The sequence below is a fragment of the Psittacula echo genome (genome assembly GCF_963264785.1).
Source record: "Psittacula echo genome assembly, chromosome: 2".
Classification (NCBI taxonomy): domain Eukaryota; kingdom Metazoa; phylum Chordata; class Aves; order Psittaciformes; family Psittacidae; genus Psittacula; species Psittacula echo.
The window spans coordinates 105,010,451-105,033,069 of NC_137737.1; the positions used below are offsets into that span (position 1 = coordinate 105,010,451).

Consider the following 22,619-nt stretch of genomic DNA (forward strand, 5'->3'; position numbering starts at 1 on the left):
ATTAAATTTGAAGTGAAGTAATACTTCCTCTGATTATCCTTGGGAAAAGAGAAGATGGTATCTCCCTCCCAACATCTAAGCAAACTATTTAAACAGAGAGGTTTTTTAATCAGTTTTCAGCTCTTCCCCTTTCTGAAAGTCTTTCCTTGATTCTAACACACAAAATCATTTTCTGTCACAACATTGCGAGATTTATTTTGTTTGTTAATGCAATTTTTGTGTGTTTTCACAACAGTTAAAAAATACTGCAAGATAGTATGTATGAGAAAAGATATGAAATACAACACATCAGTCTTTTTCCCAGTGCTACACTTTGCCTAAGACAATCTGTGGCAATAGTGTGTCTCTTGAGTGATACTAGTTTTTAGTTACGAGTTGAACAGAAAGCTATTACATGGAAAATCAAAGTTTCTTATGTTTATGCTGGCAATCAAGTTGATGTCTTCAGATTAAAAGACAACAGAAGACTTTTTGACAGAAGGCATACCATTGCATTCTTGGGCTTACTAAAAGAAGGAAATAAGAAAAGACTGGAGATGCGTGCATAAAACACTAATGGACTTCCCTGGGAAGTTACTTCATCTTCTTACCGGTACAGACAAGCTTTTTAATTCTGCCTTTTTTCCATTTCAGTAGGTCTCCACCTTTGCCACATCCTAGATCCAGAACAGCTATATCATTCTTTTTCCGTCGTACCCGGTCTATAAATTCACCTAGAAAAACAACAAGAGGGAACTCACATACTCTCTGTAATTCACTTGTATTGTATAGAGAAGCCTAAAGAACCAAAACAGTGGAGATTTTTAAAACATCTCAAAACTTACTTTGCCTAGAAGTCTTCTTAGTATTAGACTTGCACCTCTCTTTCTAGAAATCACTAATGATGAAAGGAACCACAACATTTTAAAACTATGGAGAAGATAATGAATATTTTCTGTGCTTAATGTGCTTCGCATGTAGTGTAACTGGAATGCTGAACTGTTTCCCTGGCAGACAAAGGCAAAGCTGCACACCACTACAGAACCACTCTGTGCCGGAGTAGGCGAATAGGGTTCCCTTTCATTACCATTATAATGAAAGCAGATGTTATCTGAAAGTATGGGAAAGCCTTTTGCAGAAGCATAAAAGCCAATTAAATGCTTCAGCCACAACATTTCCTTGCAGTCACATTACATAAATGCATAATGTTTTCCACTCACTTGCCTATGTCTTGCAATAACATTAAGTACTTGCTTGCTGTCTTCTTGCCCTACATACACCAGTTTCATTTTTTCTTTTAACTTCACTCTGCCTAGATTATCTCTGACTGATGTTGGCGTATTACGTGAAACATATCTGCATGCTAGCAACTTTTCTTCACAGTAAGAGACATGAAATATGTTCCGATACATCTACAACACACTACTGAAATTCATCGCAACTGAAAGTCTTCAACACAGGCTTCAGGAACAGCTTTATATAAATCTAAATATTGCTTCCAACTGCTCTGACACAACACAACAAAAAGCAGCACAGTAAGACAAACAGTGCCAACATCTCCTGGCATAGATCTCTCTTCATGAATCTGTGGTGTCCTGCCAATAATTCATTTCTTTGTTTGTAGGTATCTGATGGCTCCATTTCCTCACTTTGGAATTAATTTGTGGGACAGCAGATTTTGCCTTTCATAAAAAGCTGCTGACTCTTAAAGAACTATATCCCCTAGTTTTTAATCTTTTACACTGTTGACAATAGGCAATACAGAAAAATATCCGAGTTCAAGTTTCCTGCAGAATTGCTTAATCGAGATCCAAGGACAGACTGTTTTAGGAAAAGGTTAAGAAGTTATTTGAGATAGATTTAAATAACAGCTCAATCTAAGAAGGACAGATTCTTTATGATTTAAAGCTGTACCTTTATCTTTTAAAATGTCACAAAGAGCAGTTTCCAGTATGAACTTTTTCTAGTTTTCAGGTCACTTGATCTTTAAACCTTTAGCATACATTTGGCACTTCAACAATAGTATTTTATTGCACTTGAAAATCTCATTATGTATTAACAAAGTGTCACAACCAACATCAGAGAGCAGAAAAAAATTACATTTTGATACAAAAAATTAGTTAGATTTTATGAAAGTCTAAGTGATCAGTTAGGGAAGCTTACCAATGAGGACGCTCTTTGTCCAATTATTAAAGTTTCGGAGGTAGAATATGCGAGACTGGCTACGTTTTTCCAATCCAACTTCCTGAAGCTCATTATAATGTGCAGCTACAGCTTGCCCATGGCCTACCTTACACTATAGAAAAGAGGGAAGGAATAGACTCAAACAGTGAATTCTTAAAAGACACATGTTCACTTTAAAGATTTAAGATAGTAAACAAGGAATACTATGAAGAGCACCATCATTATATATATATATATATATATACACACAAAAAAAATATTTTCTGTATCTGTCCTGGTACTGATGTCAGCACTTCCCATCATCACACAGACAAGTCCCTTAAAAAATTTAATCCCCTTTTCAGTTGGTTTGAGTAATTTCTGACAGATGAAGGCCAGCATTTTTTTTTCATAGACATACTTAATTTTCAGTTGTCTAATACTCTCATCATTCTCAAATAATCAGTTTCATTCCCCTTAAGCCTAGGATTCAAGAGAGGATGTTCCTTCTTGAGGAATTTTACACTTCCTGAAAAATGCTGTTTGAGAAATTCAATGTTTACATCTAACAGAAGTGTATAAACTGCATATTTAACCAAAATGCCAACTAGCTGATGTCACATAAAGTCCCAACAGAATGATCCCACTGCCAGATCTTTAGACAGACTATGGTAACAAAATGAGAGTAATGTCAATGTATCCCATTTAATGCTTAACAGTTAGCTGTAGAAGTGTCTCCAGCTTAGCCTTAACTGTAAATACTCCAAGAGATCTCTGTCCCATGTGACACAGAGAATCAGATCTTCACCTTGAAAATAATCTTCAATTACACGCACAAAATTGAAACAAATAAAATAATAATGCGGGGAACCAATACAATTTCTGTGAGATACAACAGTATTTGAAATAACAGTACAAACTAGAATGAACAATTCTCAGTTAAAACCCACAAACATATTACAAGGCCCCAGCCGGTATGAATTCACACAGCAATTAAAAACATTCCCCACAGCTGACTAAAAAAGTCAACATCCAAGTATTTTATTATTCAAATAGCAGTTCCCAAAGGGAAAAGAAGGTTTGAAGAACTTTAAAATACTACCTGAATTCTGTAGTGTTTCATATCATTTTGGTAACCTTTGAAATGAACACAGAAGTCCTATGATCCCATCATCTGTTTTTTACCACAACTTAGCTAACATATTAATAAATATTTTGACCATTTCTAATCTTTTTTTAGGGTAGGCACAGATGGCTCCCTGAACAGCTACTGAGGGTGACGTAAATGAGAACAGCTGACTTTGACAAGTGCAGAGGACACATTAATACAATCTATTAACACATCTCAGCTGCTGCAAGCACAGTTGCAAACAGCCATTAGCAATAACATCTAGATGCTGGCAGCTGCGTTCAATGCAATCACCTCTCTACACCCTCAAGCTATGCAAAGCCAATGTATTTCTTGTCCACCTAAACCATATTCCAGAGCTACTTTATTAAAAATATGACAGGGTTAATAATGTTTCTACCACAACAAAGGGCACTTTTTATTTTATTAGATTTCTTAGCCATAAATTAACATCCTGGAAAAATTCTGAATGGAGAAACAAAACACTAGGTCGAAGGCATTTTCAGTTTGTACTCAAATATCCCAAAAGTTCAAAATTAGACAGCACCAGTTTCTGCAAGCTCATACATAATAAAGGACAGCATCATATTACCTTTTTCACCCTCCCAGTTAAAAGGACAAATGTTTTCTGCTACACCTGCAGTCTTCAAACAAAAAACCATCTGTAAACCTTTCAGTATTTCACTTTGCTAACAAACCATACTGAAATTATATCACAGAAGATGAAGTTTGTAGTCTTCTAAATAATATAATACATTACCAAGGAAATGAAAGGACAAGATTATCTTGCGGGAGAACCTCAAACACAGGAAAACAACATACAAAACATGAATTCAAGATACGGGACTTGGACTAATGCCAGTAAACCCTACACTGCACTACCAGATTGCTACCACAGAGGCAACAGAACAATAGTCTTAGAATTGGAGTAAGCACATGCTGAGTTCAGTTCTCTCAACATTCAAGTTACTAGCCCTCCTTCTCTTCCATTAAGCCCAACATAACTTCTGCACCTGTTATTCTGCTAGGAAACTAACCACAAACTTTGACATCTGGTGTTTCATACTGGTTCACACATGCTTAGTATCAATATTTTCAATTTTTTCTTGAGCTAAGGCTTTGAAACAAGGATTTGAACATAGCTCAAAATAAATGATACTCACTGCTTTCTTACGGGGTTCATCTTCAGAGTCTAAATTCTTCCCTTTTGTTGAGCCATCCTGATTACCACTATGGACCTCTTTTTCATTTGCAGTGGAGTGAACTGTACCTGAAGCTGAACTATCACCTTCCTGACTAACACCTGAATCTGCTTCTAAAGTAGCAGGCGTTTTCTCCACTTCTTCATCCAGACTCTTCTCTGCTTCCTTTTCCTCACTGTTGGTTAAATCCGCCATTTTTGACAAGTGAGTCTCCTTGTCCATTTATCAGAATGGAAGTCTATAGAGGGAAAAAACAGAACAAACCACCAACTATTTTCAGTGTTGAATTTTTTACTTTTGGTTACACTCATGACTTTCAATTATCATGCTGGCATTACAAAAAATAACATCAGTTTGCCCTAGACAACACAGGCTTCAAATTTGACTATTTTATAAATATAGCACAATTTCAAAGTACTGTCACTGCAGTAAGATCAAATTAAGAGAAATTTTTACTCTCCATGTTTGAGTCTCTTAGCTACCTTTATTGATTCAATGGCAACATGCTATTGCATTTTGAGCCTGTAATCTCCATTTTCCCCTCCCCATAAAAAGTAAACTACAAACCACTTTATGTTTAGAAACACAAGCTGGCAGAGTCCCTCAAATTAGTAAACTCATTATTTAATCTATTTGCAAATGGATGCCCTCAAACAAGAAAATCAAGGTGTTTCTTAAGAGCAAATTTTCATATCAGGAGTGGATTTTCAAGTTTGCCAAGAATATCCGCTATGCCTCAAGTCTCACTAGTACTAGGAATCTTCAGCTGTAACTGGGTTTCCTTATCTCCACAAACATCTATACAGCCTGTAGGACAGCAGATCACTGTTATGCGGCCCATTCAGGCTCTATCACACCCCAGCCTTCTCTACACCATTATCGGCAAGCAGGATACATACTTTCTAGTATAGCACTGCATAAGATAATTTGGCAACTCCTTTTCTGAAACAGTGGCTTATTTTAGTCTAACAAAAACCATGCACACTCTACTGTGTACAGGCTTAAGCCTCCTAACAAGGACCAAAACGCATTAATTAAGCAGACCACTTATACAGAGACCCCGGAACAGTTTTCGTCAAAACAAATGGCCTCAAAGCATAACTATGGAAACAACTTTTCCACTATGCTACATCACCTAACTCACGCTTCCGAAGCGGCACACCCTTTCTTAGCGTCACCCGGTTGTCCCAATCAGTTTATCTGATGTTTTAAAGGCCTAAATTTAGAAGCTATCCGAATTTCGTAACCAGCGAGGGCAACCAAGTTCTCAGCAGCAGCTCCTTCGGAAGAGAACTCAAAACACTCCGGGGAACGTGGAACGCACAGGACTGCCCCCACGGACCTCGAAGTCGGCCGCACAAAGAAGCGACAGTCACCGCAGCAGCACCTCATTAACGGTGCAAGGCCCTCATGTCTTCTCGCTGCGTCACGGGGGGTTGAGGGCGGGGGTCCGGAAGCCGGCAGGCGGAGCGCTCCCACTGCCCGCCGAAGCGAGACCCAGCCCGGCCCACCACAACAACGGACAAAGCGCGCGCCTCCGCGGCACCACCCACGAGCCCCGGCGGGGCCGCAACCGATTGGCGACGCCCGGAGGCGCAGCGCGGTCTCAGCCCCGCCCACCCCGGCTGCCCGCGGGGCAGAGGGCTCGGGGCACGCCGCCCGCCGTACCGCCACCCCGCGACGCCGTCGCTGGGCCGCCCGGTAGGGTCTGCAGCACTCACCCAGCCGCACACCGCTCCGCCATCCTGTTTGCAGAAATGACGCCTTCCGCGGTGCGGCAGCGAACGTGGCACCGTCACATCCGGTCTCATCCCGCGGCAGGGCAAGACTACGAGCCCCAGAAGAGTGTGCGAGCGGTGGATGAGTTGCGCGCTTGCGCAGTCGAGTCCCACCGGGCCTCAAGGTGATGGTGGGGACGGGTGGTGCTGCACGTTGGCTTGCCGTGCACGCGGGCCGGGCCGAGGGAGGTGACGGGGGCCGCGGTCTTTGGTGAAATCGCCGCGCGGTGTGTCTCATGGCGCAGGGCCCGTGAGCTCCAGGAGTGGCCTCTGGGACACGAGGTACCCATGCAGCGGGGCCGAGGGGGGGCGGTGGCGGCTCTCGGAGATCCCCTAGTCGGGGGGTGGTAGGGGAAAAGGAGGAGGGCGCGGCCGGTGGTGGTGGTGGCGGCGGCGGCGGCTGGTGGGGAGCGGCAGGACTCGCCGCGCACGGGTGCCCGCAGGCCCGGCTGGTTTTGCAGTTGCCGGGATTGGGCTGCCTGCCCTGCGGCCGCTGGTGACCGGTGAGGGCGGTCGATTCGGAGCTCTACGCCTTCCCCCCGGCTGCTTGCTGTTTACCAAGCGGAGGGGGGCGTGTTGTCTGGCGTGAAAAATGGCGGCCGGGAGTCCCAGATAAGTTGAACCGTTAAAGGGCCGTAGTTAGGTTGTGTTCGTTTGGGTGTTGCTCTCCCGAGGCACCTGATTTTGTGCGTGTCTTGACTTTTTAGACTACTTAAAGTGGCTGTATAAATGTTTTCGTGCCTAATAAATGTTTTGCACGGGTGTTATGTGACTTGCTGTGGCATGTGACAAATACAAGCAAAAGGCTGGTTTCCCGGAGCAGGAGAATCAAAATTGAAAAGTCTGTTTTTCCCTTCCCTTCCCTGTTCACTAGGAAAACTATGTTTACTTGCTCGTCCTGAGCTTTCAGCACTTTTTTTTTTTTCCTCTTACGTTTTGTAAGGACTAGTTTTAGAGGTCTTTTGAATCCATAGGAGGCCTAGTGGCTGGCTGTGATTAGGACACAGACGTCTTGGCAAAGTTGCCTAGAGTTACAGTTCTCATTAGTAATCTGCTTCTGGTAGTTAACTATGAGAGTTATCCAGGGAGTTAGACTGGGAAGCCTTTCTGATGGAAGGATGTTTCTGGAAGAAATTTAGTTAAAGCTGTTAAGTCAAATATGGATTTATGTCAGGTATTACAAACTATGTGTTCAACTTAATTTATGTACGGTTCTGAAATGCCTTCTACAAGCTGGCCCAAAGGAGAAAGTGTTACTTTAGAAGGTAGTACATGTAGTGACCTAGAGTTCCTTACCAAAACTAGTCCTGAACTGAAAGTGTTCCTTAGTCTACCTAAACACCAAGATGCCATTGCTGCTACAAGTATAAACATAAAATGACTTGCCAGAGTTTTGCTACTTTAGGGGGAGATAGGGAACAGGTTCCTCATTTGGAACTTGTCGCTAGCTTATATGACTTGTAGCTGCTTCTATGTGGGAAATGTGTGGACAGAGGATAATGTGTTCCAACATCTATCACCTCCTATGAGGCTGACAGCAGGTATTTATCTTTTTTCTGTTTAAGATACAAGGGTTATGACTGGCCCCTGTGGCAACATTGTTGAACTGCTGCGCTTGCTGCTTGAGAAGCACTTCCACTAAGGAGGACAAAAAAAATCATGTGATGATTTGGGTAGGTGGGTATCAGGTGGCTTGGACATGGCAAAAACTGAGTAGGCAAATTCAGACTGTTTAAAGAGTACGTAAGGAAGATTTTGTCTTGCATGACTGTCTACAGATCTACTTCACAGACTGTAGTAGCTGATAAGAAAAGATTTGATCTGGTTTTTGGGTTTTAAAAGGACCAGTGTAATTCTCCTGTTGTAGATGACCTAGCTCTGTGTGTGTATGCTTCTAGGCATCACCAAGAAACTGAAGCTGGTTTTGCAAGGCTGAGTTCTTGGTGTCCCTTTATCTCTGATAACAGCCCTCAGTTTGCATACTGACATATTTCTGGATCTGTAGGAAGTTCTGATTAGCCTTGAAAATAAGGCCACAATAAATTTAATTGCAAAAGCAGGAAAAGCACTGATCTTTAAAATGTAAAACTGCTAGCTGAATCCATAACATTCCTTGCAATCGATTATTTGGCAGATCAGAAAGAAGATCTTGTTCTTGGTGTTGATGAACACCATCTGGTGAACCCAGATAGTTGAAGCTGAACTTCTTTGAAAGTTAGATGTTGATACAAATTCGACATCAGTCAGCAATATTTCAGTATTAAGAATGCAGTAAAATCACTAACAGAACAGAAGTCTGGGCCCAAAACATGATTGAGGCCTTCCTGGACAGTAAGGTATCATCACAATAGATCGTAAGGATTTTACCTTGATAGTCTGATAGGTAACTACCTAGTTCCATGACTTTAGATCAACTTCAGGGTCAGGGATTCTTAGTGACTATGAAGTACCTCTAGTATATTCTTTGACTTGAGACATACAGATTGTGCAATATGGCAATAACAACAGCAAGAAGAGAATACTGCTCAAGTTATAGGACTCTTTCTCAATTTTTAATTTTTGGATCATGATACCTCAAAAAACAGAGATTAGTCTTCGCGTATCTGTCACTATAATAAACTTACAGTAAGAGTAGAAAGTTATTATTCGGTTAAAAAGATCCTTATGATCTATTGTGGTGATAGCTTCTTAAATTCAGCTGGTCTTGAAGGTAACAGTACAGGTGCATCAGTATGAACAACGGATGTTGGACTTAAGAATGTGTCACTTCAGACTGTCAGGAAAATAATGGTTTAACCAGATATTAGTAGGCCAGATGGGTGTGCTTAGTTATGTCAGTCCTCCCATTTCTTCTCTGTCTTGGTAAACAAGCAGTTAAGGACATAATTGGTTTTACAGAAGCTCTATAAGCTTCTTGCAAAAGTGGTTGGTCAAAGAGTTGAGTAGAATGTGAGGGCAGTTATCTTACAGAATCATAGAATAGTTAGGGTTGTAAAGGACCTTTGGATCATCTAGTTCCAACCCCACTGCCATGGGCAGGGACACCTCCCACTAAACCATGTCACCCAAGGCTCTGTCCAACCTGGCCTTGAACACCGCCAGGGATGGAGCATTCGCAACTTCCCTGGGCAACCCATTCCAGTGCTCACCACCCTCACAGTAAAGAACTTCTTCCTTATAGCCAGTCTAAACTTCTCCTGTGTAAGTTTGAACTCATTACCCCTTGTCCTATCACTACAGTCCCTAATGAATAGTCCCTCCCTGGCATCCTTATAGCCTCCCTTCAGATACTGGAAGGCTGCTATGAGGTTTCCCCTTCTCTTCTCCAGGCTAACATCTTCATCATCTAAGGCTAACATCTTCTCCAGGCTACATCTTTTACCCGTAATGGTAGTGCTTAGCCCCAGCATATGCTAGTCACTTAACTACTTGCTCTTAATATTTTGTAGATTTAAAAGCTGGTTTTGCTGATGTTAAAATTGGATGGCACCTTAGTATAGTACTTTCTGATGGAGTGATGTTTCTGTGCTGAAACACAAGCCTTGGGCTTTGTTGTTCGCATCTCATAATGCAGTGTGCAGTCACAGGATTCCTTTCTCAGACTGAACAAAGCAGTGTAGTAAATCTGCTACTTTAGACTCTGAGTGGAAGCATTATTAGGGTCCTATTACGGACGCCCCATCAGAGTTCCTTCTGGTGTAAAGACAGCTCTCTGAGTCTGATGCTATTTTGGACACTTGTAGATGGCATCATTTTGTTGCTTCCATGGCTAGCAACATTAGCAGTTGTGATCACTATGCAATAGATGCCGTGAAAGGCATTAAATTTAATAGTGAGCTAGAAAGTTTATCTGCTCCGGTATCAAGACCTTAATAAAAATAATACTGCTTTCATAGGAACCGTTCACACTCATTTGTAGAGAACAGGGGGAATAGCATTTACTAAAAATTAGATGAAGAGTGTGGTTTTGAGCATGTGTGTGTTCTGTAAATGTTATGATCAGCACCTTCACACATAATTTTTCAAGATACTCTGATTGATACTACACATATTTCCCCATATGGGCAAGTTTGAACTCACAACAGAGAATTCAACACTTACTTTGAATATTTAGAAAAGATTTATACTGGAAGTGAACGTCTGCCAACAGTAATTCTGCTAGGAGATGAACGTTCTGTATTTTTTGCTGGGAAAAATGACAGCTTTTCAGCTTGGAAATGTGAAATAAATGTGGTGAGAGAATAAAAGAAAGAAATCTTGAACCTAATGCGTCCAGAATATGAATTCTGTTCTTACTGAAGCAAGGAGGGAGGGAGGAGGGGAAGGGGCTGGTTTACACTTATTCCTACTTTGTTTCTAATTGGAAGGCTTCAGAGCTTTTCTTTGAGGATGTTTTTTGAAAGTCTTAGAAGAACTTCGGATGTATTTGTAGGGTAAAGACTTGCTACTTACTGAGGATTGTTGTTTTAAGTGCTTCATAAAATTGTTACATAGTATAATTGGCATTTAAAATATTATTACAGCCAATTCTGTTGATTACGGTTGGGTTAGGGAGGGAAGAGACCAGAACAATGAGACAAGGCCTGCAAAGATCCAAGGTGGCAAAAATGACATTTATCTTGGCTAGAAAAGAAACCATTTTGGTAGTCACAATGGAAGATGAGGCAGAAGGCTGTACAAAGTTGATGTGAAGATCTAAGTTTAAGCATATCCTTAATAAATGCAGAGTATCTCCAGTTGTTTCATTAGACTTTTCAGGAATAAATATTTGATTGTGACTCCAAGAGCTGCTTAAATATTATAATCTATATATCTATATAATCTGTAATCAGGCAGCAAAGTCCTGGGTGAGCAGAAAGATTATGAATTGAGAAAAGAGCTTGGCTACTAGGATCCAAAGTAAGAATAGCAGGAATTCTTGAGCAAGGTGTTCAGTTTTGACTTCAATCTTTTGACTGTTACTGATGGCTCTGCTAGTGAAAAGAGATGTGCACAGGAGCTCTGACCTCTAAAAAGAGGTAGCAGAACTTCATAAAAGAAATTATCTTAATCGTCAAAGTGTAACTAATAGTTATGTTTCTAATGCCTTCTAGCGTGTCTTAAAATGTAGAGTCAGAACTCTTTGAGATGCTCAACGAAAGTTAACAGGTGAGGAATCTGCCAAAGTTCAATGAACCATGGAAAGAGGAGAGCCAAAGAAATTTTTAAACAGTGTTTCAGTGAGGTGTAGAAAAGTGGTCTCTGGATTTGTGTGTTTGTGTTTTAGCATGTGACTCCTCCTCACCAGTGCAGTTGTGGGGTTTGGGGTTTTTTTCTTTTTTTGCTCTCCTGAAAGAATTCAAAGCCACATGCAGGAAACTGCTGACATGAGGCTTCCTTATGTGAACTACCTTTCACAGCCCCTTTTAGTCATTTAGTAGAAACTTCCCCCTGCTTTGTAAACCTGCACCCTAGCACACACACTCCTCCATGTTAATTGTCCTCTGACAGAAAAACACAAGTGTTTTGAGTGGAATGAACTAATGATATGTTGGGAGACAAGAGGCTATTAGGAGTTGCTTGGGAAAGTTATTACATATGAGTGGAATAAAAAGGAGAGAGAATTAGATCTTATTTTATCATTAGCTTAAAGTGAAAGGTAGTGTGCAGAAAGGCAAAATAATAAGCAGACAAGTACAATCCTGGTTTTGAACTAACAAAGGGCCTTTTTTTAGAAAATCTTTTTAGCATAGATGTATATGCCTATTTTTAAGCTTAGTTAACATGTAAAAGGATAACTTCTCTAACTTGCTTATTGCAGATATATCATTAGGGGGGAAAATGGACAGAAAAAATCAAATCAGGTAGCACTTCAAAAGGCAGGGTTGTTTGTTTTCTTCTCCTTCCCTTGACATGTGCCTGTTGTTTTGGAGGGCTCTGGAACTAACATAGAAGATGATCCAGCAAATTGACACTTGCTGAAAGGAATTGTGGAGAGACCTTTTGTAGTAAAGGAGGTGTACTTACGTAAAAATTCAGTAGAGGGCAGAATGAAACTTCTGAATGAAGAAACCCAGTGTAGCTGTTCACCCCTGCAAAGCAGGAAAACAGTTGAAAGATGAAATAGCACCGGTTATTAAAAATACAGTTCTGAAGAGCAAAAAGCACCACAAATGATTGTGATACTTTCTTTTAGAAGAATTGGAAAGTCCATTCACACTTGAAATAACACTCAGCTGTGTGCTTAAAATCTAACGCATTCCTATATGGAAGTAAATGGAGATACTGCTGTCATATTGACTGGGTGCAGATCAGCTGTTAACCCTTCTGTTTAGCCTTTCAGATCTGTAACTCAACACACAGGCATTGCATTAAGTTCTCCTACTGTGCCTTCTGAATCCAATGTTCAGACTCCATAAATGTCTACAACAAGTTTTATTCTTCCTAAGGCTACTTTCTGTTGTGCTTTCTAGTGGTTCGATATCTGAAGATTGCTGTGTGTGTAGAGACCTTATCAAGGTTAATTCTATTTTCTTGACTTCACTGAGTTTATTTTAGTAAGAACAAGACTAGTTCAGATAAAGCAAGGCTAAACAAGTTGTTGGCTTGAATCCACTTACATCAATATTGAGATGTAGTAATGTAATCAATTTCAAAGTTATAGCGTAGCATTTACTGAGTGAAGATATTAGAGATTAGAAGTGGTGGACGTGGGATAGGACTAATGTTTTAAGGTATTTTGGTAAACAAGAGTTTACTTATTTTGCATTTTTCCCTTTAACTTAAAATGTGGTGTTGTGGGTTTAGTTCTAAATGGTAGACAAGATTAGATAGCTAGTGATGCCGAAGCTTCAAATTATAGCCAACTTTCTTAGTTTAGAGATTGTATCAGGTACACTGCAATAATAATAAAAGCCAAAATATAAAATACTTATTCATACACTCTAAAAGTACTAAAACAAAGAATAAAAAGTCTCTGTACACTGCCATTTTCCCATCCATTGGTAGTGACTGCATGCTGTGCTGGAAAGGATTTCTGAAAACTTGGTTTGTGTCCTTTCAGAATTCTGTATGTGTGACCCAGAAGCCTCAAAGTTTGCTTGGTTTTACGCTAACAATTACAAAAATGTAAATCAGTTCTCTGTTTTTGTAGAAAGGTCCCTTGGGAGTGAAAAAAAGCTCATGGATTTTCATTGGGAACTCTCCTGTGGTATAATTAATGTTCTTTTTTTAAACAGTAGTAGAACAAGTAAAAACGTTTTAAAGTCATCCATATTTACATATTATGTCCAGAGTGTTTCTGGTAGAACTGAGAAAACAAGCCAGTGTGTTCTACATATACTATACCCTCAGTTCCCTCAGATGCTTTTTGACCTCTTTTACAAAAGAACTTACACTAAAGTTTTTGCCATCTTACGTCTACCCACATTCTTGTCTTTTATCTTCTCTGTTAGCTAAAAAAAAACTTAATTGTAACAGCGTAAGTATTTTTATACAAATTACCCTGATGAAGGTTTCATCTGGCAGAATCTCTGGCATGATTTCACTTTCCAACAGCAGATATCCATAGCAGCCTTTGCTGTACCTATATTGGCCTGGCTTATTACTTCTGTGTTTTCCAATGATCCATCCTTTGTTTCTTTTTTCCTGTAAGACACATCCAAACATATGAATTTGTGATAGTCACATAGACCAACTCTGACGTTAAAAGATCCTGAGCTTTTAGTGTCCTCAGGAACAAAAGCACGCCTAATCTCTACTTCCTAGTAATCACTGGAAGGCAAAGGTTTAGGAGATAGGGTACTCCTGCAGCACATCAGGCCTATGCCAAAGTAAATTATAATGGAAGTACAAGAGTTTGCTAAACAAAACCTCTAGCAGAGTAATGAGAAGCTGATCTTTTCCTTAAGAGGCCACTAGAGCACTCCCTTTATGTCTGAGGGCTTGTTAATAGCTTGCCACGAGACAGAGGTGCCTTCAGGAACTAAATCCCAACCAGGTTTATGCCCTGAACAACCAAGATCTCTTTAGCTCAGTTTACAGCCAGCTGGAGATACCACTAATTAGCCAGAATATGACAGCACTGCAGAGGAGACCTTATCCCAGATGTTTGTGTATCATTTCATAGTTTGGCATACTGGCATCTGTTCAGTCACTGACCACATGGGATTCTTACAGCAGAGAACATCTATATATGTCCTTTGACAGCTCAGTGTTTTGTTGTTTTGGTTTTTTTTCCTTATGATATTTTTAAAAGAAATTTAATGTAGAAATCCAAGATGCTTAAAACAACTTCTACTCCCCACCTTTCCAACCACTTCCCTCACAGAATTCTCATGCCACAGACTGGCTGCTTTTCCACCTTGGTATCTGAAGCTTCTGTCCTTTTCTGAGTCTTTGCAGTATTGTGCAACAGCATGGGGGAAAAAAAAAATACACACACACTGAAATGAAGAAACAACTTTTGATAAGTCACTAGATGGCATTTTGGATACCATTTAGCTTACTGTGTTAACTTCCTTAGAGTAGGGTAATTTCCTTAAGAAAACTATTATACTTAGAAAATAAAATTGTGTCTTAAATCCATAGGCTGACACTCTTACCCTAGGTGGTTAGGGAACCCTCCCTTTGATCAACCAGGTCGTGCATCATGGAGAAAATATCCTTTAGTTAATGAGTTCCAAGTCCATCTGAGGATATAGCAGGGGAGGGAAAAGTCTCATGGCAAGTCTTGTCAGTGGCCCTGGTAGTTCCCATCTTTAAAGGGAGCAGAGGCCTTAAAATTAATTTATTAATTACAACTATGTTGGCTGCTGGCTAACATAGCTAGCCGGCATGGCTGGCTATGAATTCTCACCTGCCCCAGGTGCCATTTCATGCCCCAATGTTCTGCAGCAATTGCAGTGTATCAGAGGTGTGGTATGGTATTACTTTTGTGCCATCAGGTAGGTGCTGGATAGCAAAACCTAGCAATGGTGTTCTGAGAAATGCTGCTATACATGCTACATGAGAATGAGAAAATTCAGAAATACTTACTAAGTTTCCTCTTGCTACTGTACAGAATGAGCTCCTTCCAAGGCTGTCAGAATGCAGAGTTCTGCTAATAACATTAATGAACCAAAATCAGAGTGCTAGCATGGTTTCCCTCATGCTGTATGGTGGCAATTTTAAAAGCTCATTTGGAACAGATATTTTTCAGTAGGGTACCATCCACTGAAAGTAGATGAATGGCAGAAATTGACTGAAGAACTCCAAATTCTTATAGATGGATAGTTACCTTTGCCAAGTCTACTGGCTGAATATTACGAAAATCTACTTACGGTCTGATGTTCAGTGTTGTGTACTATTGGTGAGAGGAGAAAATAGTCCTCTGTGGAGAGTGTTACCCCTCAGGAAAGGAGTGTAAGTAGCAATATGGAAGCAATATAGGTGTTTCCTTCCAGTTTGTTATGATTTCTATAAATCAGTAAGATAGTTGGTCTGTGACAGAATGCCATCTTAACACTTGAGCTTTGCAGAGCATTTTCACTGCTTTTTGTTTGGAGAAGCATTTAGATCTGAGAAGTCAGCAAGAATGTCTGCTGCTTGTAAAACCAGAGATACCACATGCAGTTGTTGCTTCCAGTGAATTCTTACAGAAGACTGACTCATTGAGAGGCAGTACCTGTACTTGATTTACTGTTCTATAAGCAGCAGTACTCCTTTGCTCCCAGAGAGTTCATAACTCAACAGAACCCAGTAACTGCTTGTTCAGAAGAGACAAGAGTTCCTTTTTTCCCCTGGTGATGCAATACCTCCTGTTGGTATGAGTGTAACAAAAGTGAATGTCTATGCTTCACGTGCAACATTGAGGTTCTCGGGGAGTTTGAAACCATTCCTCACATCAGACATTACAATTTTAGTAATTGCAATTAATTCAAGCACAACAATAGCATAAAAATACCTAGAAAACATACAGGCAGGAATGATCCAACAGGTGCATTTTCTCTTGGAAGGAAAGAGTAATTCACAGTTGAGGAATTTCTAAGTTACACAGGAAGAAAACCCTCCCATTAGCGTGTCAGTATCCAAAGGGGAATTTATACCAACAATTTCTTCAGTAAGCAAGGTTTCAGGCTAACCAAAAATCTTCTTAATATTAGTGTGCTTTTATTGCTGTTTCTCTAAATGTGCGTTTTTTTCTACTTTAGCAGAGTCATCCATATATTCAAGCCATATATTTGAGAAGTGGAGAACTAGTGGAAAAGTTGCAACTTTTTGAAGATACAAGCCTTACTGTATTTCTGTTGTTGCATATCTGGAAAGTAATAAAAGGTATGTATGGCTTAATTATTTTTTTTTCTTTAACTCCTGCCTGTGTTATGAAGTATTGATAATTTTCAGCAGCCTAGACAAATTCACTGTCAAAACACCTGCTTTAAATGAAGGCTATATGTGAAGGGAAGCAGATGAAAATTACAGTGGAATTTCAATTAAACTTGAATGATTTCTAGTTTGGATCAAGAATTGGTATGATAATTAAAGTAAAGGCATCAGGAAGATTGAAAAGTTGTAATATAACTGATTTAACTGGCATTTGTTGCATAAAATCGATGAGTCTAACTCTTTTTGGAGAGAAAGAAAATTAGTTCTATAATTTGCAGTCATTGTAAAAAGGAAAGGAGAGAGCATTTAATTTGCTAGTTTAAAGCATTCATTTTGGAAGGAACATACGATGGCTTGATGTCTGTACATGTCAAACAAAATTCCTCTCTTGCGGGGAATCTCTCAAAGGTTCATTTGAACTTTCAGGAATACCTGTTAAGTATTCAAAATCATAAAGTTAACTGGGTTATACACAGTTTTAAAATATTCTTTGCATTATAATATTTTGTAAACTGTAGTTCATTTTGCTTGTGTTAATACATGATATTCAACAGTACCATCCCCCTTCGTAACAGATGTGTATGGGCAGGCTATTATGGATAGGTTTGTTGCTATTAAGGTTATTGATTATTGATTGGTTCTTATTAAATTTTTTTACTGTGAACTCTGTTCAAAAGAGTGTATAGAGTATAGAACATGAAAGGTTACATCAAAACTAAAAATGTATTGACACTGAAAATTAATTAATTGCACATCAGGGAGTTCATACTACATTCACTTAGGCTCAAAGTGTGACTCAAACTCTCAGTTGCTACTAGAAGTGAAGTTTCAAGGCTAACTTTTCAATAACTGTGTTAGATTATGCAGATAAAAGCGGTAGATAGCCGTAAACATCCAAAAATGTTTTTAGAGAGTAGAATGAGCATTTTAGCTGTGAGGAGCAGAGTGTGTTAAGTGAAGGGGCCATTTTAGTTCAGAGTGCTAAAGAAGAGTGATCTAAAATTATCTGATTAATAAAGGTAATGATTTCTGAAAAGGCAGATAATGAAAACCTTTTAAAGTAGAAGAACAGAAAGCAATGTAAAATTTGAGAATTTTGAGTGGCATTGGAGCAAATAGATTATTGAAATGCAGTTTTTTTACTCTTTTTTCGTGTTTCCTCTCTATAGAAACCTCAGCCACAGTTCATCAAAATGCAGCGGAGTCTGTTCCATACTGCTGCTCATCTGGCACATGGGACATACTTGGTTCTTCCTCGCACTGGTATCTTTCAGTGCTTAAAAGGACAATCAGTGTTGTCTAATATTGGATGCAAAGTGATTTTGGCACTGGACCCTCCTAAGCGATGTCTTCATGCAACTGTAGCATGCTTTGCCTCAAATAAAAATGCTTCTTCATCACAGCCAGCAGACAGTCCTCACAAAGTACTAGAAGAAAGAAATCGTTTGACTTCAGCCACTGATACACCCAAGCAGAGCCCTGTAGAATCCGATTCTTCAGAATCTGATCCATTACAAGACAAATCAATTAGTCTTGTTCAGAGATTTAAGAAAACTTTTAAACAGTATGGAAAAGTCATGATTCCAGTGCATCTTGTGACTTCCACTGTGTGGTTTGGATCCTTCTACTATGCAGCCATGCAGTAAGTTGGTATTTTGTTGCAGTGCCTAATACTGCTTTTGAATTGAGACTGACTTTCAGAAGTGAAGGGAAATATAGATTATTATTACGTTAAAAAGTGTGTCTATACATAATAGGGAAATGAGGGTACATTTTTAGTTCAAGCATAAAATTTATATCGGAAGTATACAGGATTCATGATTGTCATGTACACACTATTATCATGCAGTTCTTGCTGTGTACTAGATATGTCGGTAACATTTGAAGGAATGCTCATCTCCCCAGAAGATGCATGGATGCAAACAGCATTGAAAATATTAGTAAACTCTCACAAGGTAGAGATAGGGATTTGCAATCCTGATTTCAAATGCTAGGTGAGATTTTTATAGACTTATTCTTTTTTTGTTGTTGGACTTGAGGGTCATTTCATCACTTCCTTTCCCCCTTCATCCTTAATCCTGTCTCATCATTGGACTTCCATGTTGTTCACCTTATCTTGAGCTCCTCACAAGCCATGTGTATCTTTTCCCTTTTACTTCTGTTTCTTGTCTTTCCTGCCTTACACTGAAAAATTGCTACTGTAGGCCAGACTTGTTAATTGGAAGTTAAATATTTGTGTGGCTAAAAGAAAAAATAGGAATTAACTATTCTAGCTTTAGTTTCTTTCAGCTATAGCATGTGCCAGATACTGTTCTGGAAAATGTGGTGTATTAGGGAAAAAAAAACCCTATGTTAGATATGAGCTGCTAGTCAGATGAAATAGGTTTTATCTATCTGCAAATGGTTTGCTAAATATCAGTAGATGTTTCTCTCTAGATTGCTAGTGTTGTATATTTAATAATAGAAAGCATGAAACAACAGTAGTTTGCGGTGGTAAGGATGGGGCTTAGACATCAGAATGCCTTACCACACAAGTGTTTGTTTTAGTTACTCTAACCAGCTGGCATAATTGCCCTTTCTAGGAGCCATAGATCCAAATGTCATGCTAAATTTAGCTCATGTCCGAGGAATAAAGGTCTTGAGCTATAAAAATATTTTGCTTTGGAAGAATTCATGTTGATGCTTACATCCAGGCATTTCAAACTGAGTGAAGATGCTTTCTTGAAAAAATGAAGTTAGCTGCTTAAAAAAGTATTTGACGGATCAAAAGGACTGGAATATTTAACTAGAAAGTAATTATAACAAAGCTTCAGTTTGTCTTGCCACAGGAGCAGCAGCCTCTTGAAGTGGAAAAATAACTTTCAGAATGCCTGCTCATGATATGAGACCAAACAGTGGTGGTTTATGAAATAACACAGTTAATGCTGTCTTTCAGATCTTACTATGTCTCCATTTTCTGTTCTGGGGATAGGCTTTCAGGTTGTAGCTTCTGGTAACTTACTGACTGCTGTTGTTCCTGATGTTAAAGTACACACATACAGAAGAATGCTTAAAATATTAGTGCCAATGGGTAAAGATATACTAATAATAGTACATCTCTAAGTATTGAAAAGACGGGTCTTCTATAAATGCATTCTGCAGTAGCTTTCTACTGTAATGTAAAGATGAGCTGTCTGTTGGGTTTTTTTTTTTAACTTAGTGCTTATGTTAGCTTCCCTGGTTTTCAAATTGAAAGAAATTGTGATAGGAGCTCCCTCCACTCATCTTGACAAGGTGGAACTGGGCACAAAACCCCTGAAGCCTTGTCCATATAACATGTCACTTCCTCTTCTTTTGCCACATTCCATTTGTTTGATGTATTTGAAAGTGAATAGTGGACACTGAAGTATGGATTCTGTGCTTCTGGGCATGCTGCAGATTAGTCTGAAATTTTAAAAAGAAAACAAAAAGGTAATTTTTAGGCAAAACAGAGCGTGAAGTTGAACCTGCACAACTGGAGCCTGAGTAGCTGTCTTACCACTTCTGCTTACCTCCAAACGTAATAAACGGGGACACAGGTAAGTTAGTAGTTACTGAGCCCAACAGAGATAATATAAATGGGTCACATCTAGGAATGCTGAAAAGAATGTTAATTTGCCTATATGTACAGAAATATAAATCCTGTAAGTGTGTTGCTTAGCTAAAAAAAATACTTTGCTACCAAATTGCAAAGTTGGTATAATAAAGAATGGAAATGGTACTATAAATCACTGCTTAGGTTTCAAATTCCAATTCAGGTTGCCAATTTTTCCTCTTTTGTAGAGGAGTGAACATTGTTCCATTCCTAGAGTTGATTGGCTTACCAGACACGGTGGTGAACATCCTAAAAAATTCCCAGAGTGGAAATGCACTAACCGCATACGGATTGTATAAAGTAAGTATAATTACAGTTTGTAAACAAGCTCTAAATCTTGCCTGGTGAACTAAACAGGGTTTACTTGTTTACAGCAGAAAGAATTAATAGTGTTTTCTCTCTTTGATAATTACACATACTTGAGCATGCATTTTGTAGTAAGGATAGTCACATGCAAGTTCATAGAATCAATCCAGAGTTGGAAAGGACCTTAAGATCATCTAGTTCCAACCCCCTTGCCATGGGCAGGGACACCTCACACTAAACTGTGTCACCTAAGACTCGGCATCCAGCCTGGCCTTGAACACTGCCAGGGATGGAGCATTCACCACTTCTTTGAGCAACCTATTCTAGTGCCTCACCACCCTCACAGTAAAGAACTTCTTCCTTATATCTAATCTAAACTTCCCCTGTGTATAGAGGCCATGTATTTCTTTAAGGACTTTATCTGTTTTTCTAAAATAACTTGTTTGCTGCAAAATTATTCTCTGCCCTCAGAGATTTTAATTTATTCCTCTATATCCCTGATGTAATTAACATGGATAAAGAGGTAAACACCTTAAAATCTGCAGATGAAAGTGCAGTTATTTTTATCCTAGAGGATTCACTAGTTTGTCTTCCTACCTTAGCTCTCCACCATTGTCAAGTACTTCAGTTGCCTGTTGGAATCAGTTACTTACAGTTAGGTTTGGGTCTCTGTTGTGCACAATCTGTTAGGGAAACATGTCAGACCATGCAAAACGAAAATACTGTATTTGCTTCAAATGCCACTCATCAAAACATCACATTTGGAAACTTCTTAGCTGGTATTTAAAGGAGTCATTTTCAAAAAGAAGAAAAAAAAACAGAAAAAGTGAAAGCACTACTCTTGCCAATAATTCCTGTGCCTAGAAGAAACCAATAAATAAATGTGCTTAAGTATGAAGATTTTATTATAGCTGGGAGATCTGGCAGTGTTCGAAGAAATTTGTAAGATGTGGAAGCACTAGAATAGGTGGCAAATGGAAAATTGTGTAGGCTTTTCTTTGAAGTTCTGAAAGAGCAGGTTAGTCTGTCTAGAGTAATAAACCTGGTTTGTAGCGCCTTGGGTTAGTGGACCTTTTAAGGTCTCCTTTAGAGCTCTAGTTTTCTACGTGTGAGTTCTAGTTTTGGACTGAAAGATGCCTATACTCTTGTGAATTTTAGAATTTAAAGCATATCTTCATGTCAGTATTTCCTTTTTGCTTATGTGGCTCCATGTTTACATGCTGTCTGTTCTGGATTGCATTCTGAGATGCCTAATGCATGTCCCACCAGCTGCACAGAGAGGATTTTGGGTTTGGGGGTTTTGTTGTTTTGTTTTACAGAAGTCTAATGCCTGTGCTGGTTTTGTGAAAAAAAAAAAAAAATACGCATTTCTGGGGGAATGCACTATAAATTGGCCTGTTTCCTTATAAATAGAAGAACTTTTTAGTATCTGATGCTGGCCAAAATAAATTCTCAAAAATACCTGTTGCTAGATAGTATTGTCCTGTTTTATTTATATGGTGTCCTCTTTGTTTTCTTGAAGATTGCAACTCCTGCCAGATACACTGTGACTTTGGGAGGAACATCCATCACTGTTAAGTATCTACGTAAGCATGGCTACATGTCCACACCACCACCAGTAAAGGAATATATACAAGATAGGATGGGGGAAACAAAGGATAAGATTACAGAGAAGATGGAGGAAACAAAAGGAAAGATTACAGAGAAGATGGAGGAAACAAAAGGAAAGATTACAGAGAAGATGGAGGAAACAAAAGATAAGATTACAGGGAAGATGGAGGAAACAAAGGATAAGATTACGGAGAAGATACAAGAAACCAAAGATAAAGTTTCATTTAAAAAAATAAAGGAGTAGGAGAGATGCTTAATTTTTGGCTATACCAAACTTAGCACTTTAACCCTTTGTGAGACAGGATATACGAAGTGCACTTCCGAGCTTTCTATTTTTCTTCTTCTCCCCTTCCGAGACTACAGTTGCTTTGTGGATTTAAAATTTCAGGATATTCACTGAGCTTAAAGTTCCCTGAGGGAGAGGTTGTAATGAGATTTCAACTCACAGATGGAAAAGTGCATCTTGGATTAGAAGTCTGTATGTCCATTGGTAA

General features: G+C 39.2%; 2 protein-coding genes across 11 annotated transcripts in view; one reads left to right on the forward strand and one right to left on the reverse strand.

The window, feature by feature from the left end:
* The window catches only part of RNMT (RNA guanine-7 methyltransferase), a 24,694-nt gene extending 18,396 nt beyond the window's left edge, over nt 1-6,298 (reverse strand). For 2 of the 5 annotated variants that reach the window (XR_013956324.1, XM_080611965.1), the window contains exons 1-4: nt 6,195-6,298; nt 4,435-4,711; nt 2,143-2,275; nt 591-713 (exon numbers count right to left, since the gene is read on the reverse strand). Coding sequence is in view for 4 of the 5 variants with exons in the window: in XM_080611965.1 (XP_080468091.1) it covers nt 591-713; nt 2,143-2,275; nt 4,435-4,695 (517 nt within the window). In the remaining variant the exon portion in view is untranslated. Of the gene's footprint in view, nt 1-590; nt 714-2,142; nt 2,276-4,434; nt 4,712-5,608; nt 5,747-5,815; nt 5,992-6,194 lie in introns of those variants that run through there. The other 3 variants (XM_080611966.1, XM_080611968.1, XM_080611967.1) reach the window with 3 other exon arrangements.
* On the forward strand, nt 6,242-22,619 carry FAM210A (family with sequence similarity 210 member A). Of its 6 annotated transcripts, none has more exons than XM_080611973.1 (6): nt 6,258-6,376; nt 7,817-7,928; nt 16,421-16,544; nt 17,765-18,237; nt 20,397-20,508; nt 22,037-22,619. In XM_080611973.1, exons 4-6 carry the CDS (start codon nt 17,789-17,791, stop codon nt 22,367-22,369), a joined length of 894 nt encoding a protein of 297 aa, XP_080468099.1. In that variant the 5' UTR covers nt 6,258-6,376; nt 7,817-7,928; nt 16,421-16,544; nt 17,765-17,788; the 3' UTR covers nt 22,370-22,619. The 6 variants fall into 6 exon arrangements, with proteins under 6 accessions (XP_080468096.1, XP_080468100.1, XP_080468099.1 ...); XM_080611972.1 differs by lacking the exon at nt 6,258-6,376 and adding an exon at nt 6,389-6,533; XM_080611970.1 differs by lacking the exon at nt 7,817-7,928 and having other exon boundaries at nt 6,242-6,376.